This window comes from Chiloscyllium punctatum, unplaced genomic scaffold (genome assembly GCF_047496795.1).
Source record: "Chiloscyllium punctatum isolate Juve2018m unplaced genomic scaffold, sChiPun1.3 scaffold_1041, whole genome shotgun sequence".
NCBI classification, from domain to species: domain Eukaryota; kingdom Metazoa; phylum Chordata; class Chondrichthyes; order Orectolobiformes; family Hemiscylliidae; genus Chiloscyllium; species Chiloscyllium punctatum.
In genome coordinates, this window is record NW_027310775.1 from 40001 (window position 1) to 47783 (window position 7783).

The window sequence follows — 7783 nt, forward strand, 5'->3', positions numbered from 1 at the left end:
GAGAGATAGAGAGAGCTCACTGCCCAGTCCAGAGAGAGATAGAGAGAGCCCACTGCCCAGTCCAGAGGGAAAGAGAGAGAGCGAGAGCTCACTGCCCAGTCCAGAGGGCAAGAGAGAGAGCCCACTCCCCAGTCCAGAGTGAGGGAGAGAGAGAGAGAGCGAGCCCACTGCCCAGTCCAGAGAGAGAGAGAGAGAGAGAGAGAGCCCACTGCCCAGTCCAGAGAGAGGGAGAGACAGAGAGAGAGCTCACTGCCCAGTCCAGAGAGCGGGAGAGAGAGAGAGAGCCCACTGCCCAGTCCAGGGAGCGAGAGAGAGAGAGCCCACTGCCCAGTCCAGAGAGAGAGAGAGAGAGCCCACTGCCCAGTCCAGAAAGAGAGAGAGAGAGAGAGAGCCCACTGCCCAGTCCAGAGAGAGAGAGAGAGAGAGAGAGACCACTGCCCAGTCCAGAGAGCAAGAGAGCCCACTGCCCAGTCCAGAGAGCGAGAGAGAGAGCCCACTGCCCAGTCCAGAGAGCGAGAGAGAGAGCCCACTGCCCAGTCCAGAGAGAGAGAGAGAGAGCTCACTGCCCAGTCCAGAGAGAGAGAGAGAGCTCACTGCCCAGTCCAGAGAGAGAGAGAGAGCTCACTGCCCAGTCCAGAGAGAGAGAGAGAGCTCACTGCCCAGTCCAGAGAGAGATAGAGAGAGCCCACTGCCCAGTCCAGAGGGAAAGAGAGAGAGCGAGAGCTCACTGCCCAGTCCAGAGGGAGGGAGAGAGAGAGAGAGAGAGAGCCCACTGCCCAGTCCAGAGGGAAAGAGGGAGAGCCCACTCCCCAGTCCAGAGGGAGGGAGAGAGAGAGAGAGAGAGAGAGCCCACTGCCCAGTCCAGAGAAAGAGAGAGAGAGAGAGAGCCCACTGCCCAGTCCAGAGAGAGAGAGAGAGAGCGAGAGAGAGAGCCCACTGCCCAGTCCAGAGAGCGAGAGAGAGAGCCCACTGCCCAGTGCAGGGAGAGAGAGAGAGCTCACAGCCCAGTCGAGAGAGAGAGAGAGCTCACAGCCCAGTCGAGAGAGAGAGAGAGCTCACAGCCCAGTCGAGAGAGAGAGAGAGCTCACAGCCCAGTCGAGAGAGAGAGAGAGCTCACAGCCCAGTCCAGAGAGAGAGAGAGCTCACAGCCCAGTCCAGAGAGAGAGAGAGCCCACTGCCCAGTCCAGAGAGAGAGGGAGCCCACTGCCCAGTCCAGAGAGAGAGAGCCCACTGCCCAGTCCAGAGAGCGAGAGAGAGAGCCCACTGCTCAGTGCAGGGAGAGAGAGAGAGCCCACTGCCCAGTCCAGAGAGAGAGAGCCCACTGCCCAGTCCAGAGAGAGAGAGCCCACTGCCCAGTCCAGAGAGAGGGAGAGCTCACAGCTCAGTCCAGAGAGAGGGAGAGCCCACTGCCCAGTCCAGAGAGAGAGAGGGAGCCCACTGCCAAGTCCAGAGAGAGAGAGAGAGAGAGAGAGCCCACTGCCCAGTCCAGAAAGAGAGAGAGAGCCCACTGCCCAGTCCAGAAAGAGAGAGGGAGCCCACTGCCCAGTCCAGAAAGAGAGAGGGAGCCCACTGCCCAGTCCAGAAAGAGAGAGAGAGCCCACTGCCCAATCCAGAGAGAGAGAGCCTACTGCCCAGTCCAGAGAGAGAGAGAGAGAGCCCACTGCCCAGTCCAGAGAGAGAGAGCCCTCTGCCCAGTCCAGAGAGAGAGAAAGAGAGAGCCCAATGCCCAGTCCAGAGAGAGAGAGCCCTCTGCCCAGTCCAGAGAGAGAGAGAGCCCACTGCCCAGTCCAGAGAAAGAGAGAGAGAGAGAGAGCCCACTGCCCAGTCCAGAGAGAGAGAGAGAGAGCGAGAGAGAGAGCCCACTGCCCAGTCCAGAGAGCGAGAGAGAGAGCCCACTGCCCAGTGCAGGGAGAGAGAGAGAGCTCACAGCCCAGTCGAGAGAGAGAGAGAGCTCACAGCCCAGTCGAGAGAGAGAGAGAGCTCACAGCCCAGTCGAGAGAGAGAGAGAGCTCACAGCCCAGTCGAGAGAGAGAGAGAGCTCACAGCCCAGTCCAGAGAGAGAGAGAGCTCACAGCCCAGTCCAGAGAGAGAGAGAGCCCACTGCCCAGTCCAGAGAGAGAGGGAGCCCACTGCCCAGTCCAGAGAGAGAGAGCCCACTGCCCAGTCCAGAGAGCGAGAGAGAGAGCCCACTGCTCAGTGCAGGGAGAGAGAGAGAGCCCACTGCCCAGTCCAGAGAGAGAGAGCCCACTGCCCAGTCCAGAGAGAGAGAGCCCCACTGCCCAGTCCAGAGAGAGGGAGAGCTCACAGCTCAGTCCAGAGAGAGGGAGAGCCCACTGCCCAGTCCAGAGAGAGAGAGGGAGCCCACTGCCAAGTCCAGAGAGAGAGAGAGAGAGAGAGAGCCCACTGCCCAGTCCAGAAAGAGAGAGAGAGCCCACTGCCCAGTCCAGAAAGAGAGAGGGAGCCCACTGCCCAGTCCAGAAAGAGAGAGGGAGCCCACTGCCCAGTCCAGAAAGAGAGAGAGAGCCCACTGCCCAATCCAGAGAGAGAGAGCCTACTGCCCAGTCCAGAGAGAGAGAGAGAGAGCCCACTGCCCAGTCCAGAGAGAGAGAGCCCTCTGCCCAGTCCAGAGAGAGAGAAAGAGAGAGCCCAATGCCCAGTCCAGAGAGAGAGAGCCCTCTGCCCAGTCCAGAGAGAGAGAGAGCCCACTGCCCAGTCCAGAGAGAGAGAGAGAGAGAGAGCCCACTGCCCAGTCCAGAGAGAGAGAGAGCGAGAGAGAGAGCCCACTGCCCAGTCCACAGAGAGAGAGAGAGAGAGCCCACTGCCCAGTCCACAGAGAGAGAGAGAGAGAGAGAGAGAGAGAGCTCACTGCCCAGTCCAGAGAGAGAGTGAGAGAGCTCACTGCCCAGTCCAGAGAGAGAGAGCCCACTGCCCAGTCCATAGAGAGAGAGAGAGCCCACTGCCCAGTCCAGAGAGAGAGAGCCCACTGCCCAGTCCATAGAGAGAGAGAGAGCCACTGCCCAGTCCAGAGAGAGAGAGAGCCCACTGCCCAGTCCAGAGAGAGAGAGAGAGAGAGAGAGAGCTCACTGCCCAGTCCAGAGAGAGAGAGAGAGCTCACTGCCCAGTCCAGAGAGAGAGAGCCCACTGCCCAGTCCATAGAGAGAGAGAGCTCACTGCCCAGTCCAGAGAGAGAGAGAGAGCTCACTGCCCAGACCAGAGAGAGAGAGAGCCCACTGCCCAGTCCAGTGGGAAAGAGAGAGAGAGAGCCCACTGCCCAGTCCAGAGAGAGAGAGAGCGAGAGCCCACTGCCCAGTCCAGAGAGAGAGAGAGCCCACTGCCCAGTCCAGAGAGAGAGAAAGAGCCCACTGCCCAGTCCAGAGATGGAGAGAGAGAGAGAGAGAGAGCCCACTGCCCAGTCCAGAGAGAGAAAGAGAGAGCCCACTGCCCAGTCCAGAAAGAGAGTGAGAGAGAGAGGGAGAGAGAGCCCACTGCCCAGTCCAGAGAGAGATAGCCCACTGCGCAGTCCAGAGAGAGAGACAGAGAGAGCGAGAGAGAGAGAGCCCACTGCCCAGTCCACAGAGAGAGAGAGAGTGGGAGAGAGAGAGCTCACTGCCCAGTCCAGAAAGAGAGTGAGAGAGAGAGGGAGAGAGAGCCCACTGCCCAGTCCAGAGCGAGAGAGCCCACTGCCCAGTCCAGAGAGAGAGACAGAGAGAGCGAGAGAGAGAGAGCCCACTGCCCAGTCCACAGAGAGAGAGAGAGGGAGAGCCCACTGCCCAGTCCACAGAGAGAGAGAGAGAGAGAGAGCCCACTGCCCAGTCCAGAGAGAGAGAGAGAGCCCACTGCCCAGTCCAGAGAGAGTGAGAGAGAGAGCCCACTGCCCAGTCCAGAGAGAGAGAGAGAGAGAGCCCACTGCCCAGTCCAGAGAGAGAGAGCCCACTGCCTACTCCAGAGAGAGAGAGAGAGAGAGCCCACTGCCCACTCGAGAGAGAGAGAGCCCACTGCCCACTCCAGAGAGAGCGAGAGAGAGAGAGAGCCCACTGCCCACTCCAGAGAGAGAGAGAGAGAGCCCACTGCCCAGTCCAGAGAGAGAGAGAGCCCACTGCACAGTCCAGAGAGAGAGAGAGAGCTCACTGCCCAGTCCAGAGAGAGAGAGAGAGAGACAGAGAGGGCCCACTGCCCAGTCCAGAGAGAGAGAGAGAGGGCCCACTGCCCAGTAAAGAGAGAGAGAGAGAGAGACAGAGAGGGCCCACTGCCCAATCCAGAGAGAGAGAGGGGTCCCACTGCCCAGTCCAGAGAGAGAGAGAGAGAGAGGGAGAGCCCACTGCCCAGTCCAGAGAGAGAGAGAGAGCCCACTGCCCAGTCCAGAGAGAGAGAGCCCACTGCCCAGTCCAGAGAGAGAGAGAGAGAGCTCACTGCCCAGTCCAGAGAGAGAGAGAGCTCACTGCCCAGTCCAGAGAGAGAGAGAGAGAGAGAGCTCACTGCCCAGTCCAGAGAGAGAGAGCCCACTGCCCAGTCCAGAGAGAGAGAGAGAGAGAGAGAGAGAGCTCCCTGCCCAGTCCAGAGAGAGAGAGCCCACTGCCCAGTCCAGAGAGAGAGAGAGAGAGAGAGAGAGAGAGAGAGAGCCCACTGCCCAGTCCAGAGAGAGAGAGAGAGAGCGCCCACTGCCCAGTCCAGAGAGAGAGAGCGCCCACTGCCCAGTCCAGAGAGAGAGAGCGCCCACTGCCCAGTCCAGAGAGAGAGAGCGCCCACTGCCCAGTCCAGAGAGAGAGAGAGCCCACTGCCCAGTCCAGAGAGAGAGCCCACTGCCCAGGCCAGAGAGAGAGAGAAAGAGCCCACTTCCCAGGCCAGAGAGAGAGAGAGAGCCCACTGCCCAGTCCAGAGAGAGAGAGAGAGAACCCACTGCCCAGTCCAGAGTGAGAGCGCCCACTGCCCAGTCCAGAGAGTGAGAGAGCCCACTGCCCAGTCCAGAGAGAGAGTCCACTGCCCAGTCCAGAGAGAGAGAGAGAGAGTCCACTGCCCAGTCCAGAGAGAGAGAGAGAGAGAGCCCACTGCCCAGTCCAGAGAGAGAGAGAGAGAGAGAGCCCACTGCCCAGTCCAGAATGAGAGAGAGAGTGAGAGAGCCCACTGCCCAGTCCAGAGAGAGAGAGTCCACTGTCCAGTCCAGAGTGAGTGAGAGAGAGAGAGAGAGCCCACTGCCCAGTCCAGAGAGAGAGAGAGAGCCCACTGCCCAGTCCAGAGAGAGAGAGAGCCCACTGCCCAGTCCAGAGAGAGACAGAGAGAGAGCCCACTGCACAGTCCAGAGAGAGAGAGAGAGGGAGAGAGAGAGAGCCCACTGCCCAGTCCAGAGAGAGAGAGAGCCCACTGCCCAGGCCAGAGAGAGAGAGAGAGAGCCACTGCCCAGTCCAGAGAGAGAGAGAGATAGAGCCCACTGCCCAGTCCAGAGAGAGAGAGAGCCCACTGCCCAGTCCAGAGAGAGAGAGAGAGAGCCCACTGCCCAGTCCAGAGAGAGAGCGAGAGAGAGCCCCCTGCCCAGTCCAGAGAGAGAGCGAGAGAGCCCCCTGCCCAGTCCAGAGAGAGAAAGAGAGAGCCCACTGCCCAGTCCAGAAAGAGAGTGAGAGAGAGAGAGAGAGAGCGCACTGCCCAGTCCAGAGAGCGAGAGAGAGAGAGCCCACTGCCCAGTCCAGAGAGAGAGAGAGCCCACTGCCCAGTCCAGAAAGAGAGTGAGAGAGAGAGAGCGCACTGCCCAGTCCAGAGAGTGAGAGAGAGAGAGAGAGAGCCCACTGCCCAGTCCAGAGAGAGAGGGAAAGCCCACTGCCCAGCCCCGAGAGAGAGAGAGAGAGCCCACTGCCCAGTCCAGAGAGAGAGAGAGAGCCCACTGCCCAGTCCAGAGAGAGAGAGAGAGAGAGAGAGAGAGCCCACTGCCCAGTCCAGAGAGAGAGAGAGAGCCCACTGCCCAGTCCAGAGAGAGAGAGAGAGAGAGAGAGAGAGCCCACTGCCAGTCCAGAGAGAGAGAGAGAGAGAGAGAGAGAGCCCACTGCCCAGTCCAGAGAGAGAGAGAGAGAGAGAGAGCCCACTGCCCAGTCCAGAGAGAGAGAGAGAGCCCACTGCCCAGTCCAGAGAGAGTCAGAGAGAGAGCCCACTGCCCAGTCCAGAGAGAGAGAGAGAGAGAGAGCTCACTGCCCAGTCCAGAGAGAGAGAGAGAGAGAGAGCGCCCACTGCCCAGTCCAGAGAGAGAGCCCACTGCCCAGTCCAGAGAGAGACAGAGAGAGAGCCCACTGCCCAGGCCAGAGAGAGAGAGAGAGCCCACTGCCCAGTCCAGAGAGAGAGAGAGAGAGAGAGAGAGCCCACTGCCCAGTCCAGAGAGAGAGAGAGAGAGAGAGAGCCCACTGCCCAGTCCAGAGAGAGAGAGAGCCCCCTGCCCAGTCCAGAGAGAGAGCGAGAGAGAGCCCCCTGCCCAGTCCAGAGAGAGAGCGAGAGAGAGCCCCCTGCCTAGTCCAGAGAGAGAGCGAGAGAGCCCGCTGCCCAGTCCAGAGAGAGAGAGAGCCCGCTGCCCAGTCCAGAGAGAGAGAGAGCCCACTGCCCAGTCCAGAGAGAGAGAGAGAGAGAGAGAGCCCACTGCCCAGTCCAGAGAGAGAGAGAGAGCCCACTGCCCAGTCCAGAGAGCGAGAGGGAGAGAGCCCACTGCCCAGTCCAGAGAGAGAGGGAGAGAGCTCATTGCCCAGCCCAGAGAGAGAGAGCTCACTGCCCTGTCCACAGAGGGAGCGAGAGAGAGCTCACTGCCCAGTCCAGAGTGCGAGAGAGAGCCCACTGCCCAGTCCAGAGAGAGAGAGAGAGAGCCCATTGCCCAGTCCAGAGAGAGTCAGAGAGAGAGCCCACTGCCCAGTCCAGAGAGAGAGAGCCCACTGCCCAGTCCAGAGAGAGAGAGAGAGAGAGCCCACTGCCCAGTCCAGAGAGAGAGAGAGAGAGCCCACTGCCCAGTCCAGAGAGAGAGAGAGAGAGAGAGAGAGAGCCCACTGCCCAGTCCAGAGACAGAGAGAGAGAGAGCCCACTGCCCAGTCCAGAGAGAGAGACAGAGAGAGAGAGAGCCCACTGCCCAGTCCAGAGAGAGAGAGAGAGAGAGAGAGAGAGCCCACTGCCCAGTCCAGAGAGAGAGAGAGAGAGAGAGAGAGAGAGAGCGCACTGCCCAGTCCAGAGAGAGAGAGAGAGAGAGAGAGAGAGCCCACTGCCCAGTCCAGAGAGAGAGAGAGAGAGAGAGAGAGAGAGCCCACTGCCCAGTCCAGAGAGAGAGCCCACTGCCCAGTCCAGAGAGAGAGAGAGAGAGAGAGAGAGCCCACTGCCCAGTCCAGAGAGAGAGAGAGAGAGAGCCCACTGCCCAGTCCAGAGAGAGAGAGAGAGAGAGAGCCCACTGCCCAGGGCTGTTCCTTTGGGGAGAGTTTCCTGGTGTGTTGACCGATGGGCCTACATTCCCCATGGAGGACTGTCCCTCCCCTGGTGAGTTGACCTCCTTTCTGTCTGTTCCAGATATCTGGTCAGCTGGCTGTGTACTTGCCGAGCTGCTCCTGGGACAGCCCATTTTCCCAGGCGATAGTGGGGTCGATCAGCTGGTCGAGATCATTAAGGTCAGTGGCAATTGTTTGCACAATGTAGACACTTGGCTAAGGGTCAGGCACCCTGCTTATGGTCAGTATCCATCTCTCCCCCGCCCCCCCTTTCTCCCCCCCCCCCCATCCTCTCTCTCTCTCTCCCTCCCTCTCTCTCTCTCTCTCTCTCTCCCCCCACACCCCCT

At 60.1% G+C, this 7783-nt stretch overlaps 1 protein-coding gene across 1 annotated transcript in view; it reads left to right on the plus strand.

Annotated features, from left to right (window-relative positions):
* Positions 1 to 7616, plus strand: part of LOC140474510 (glycogen synthase kinase-3 beta-like) — a gene marked incomplete at both ends in the record, with an annotated part of 47610 nt that extends 39994 nt beyond the window's left edge. The window contains one exon of the mRNA XM_072567706.1: positions 7519 to 7616. Coding sequence (XP_072423807.1) covers positions 7519 to 7616 — 98 coding nt within the window. The remainder of the gene's footprint in view (positions 1 to 7518) is intronic.
* Positions 7617 to 7783: the final 167 nt, after the last annotated feature.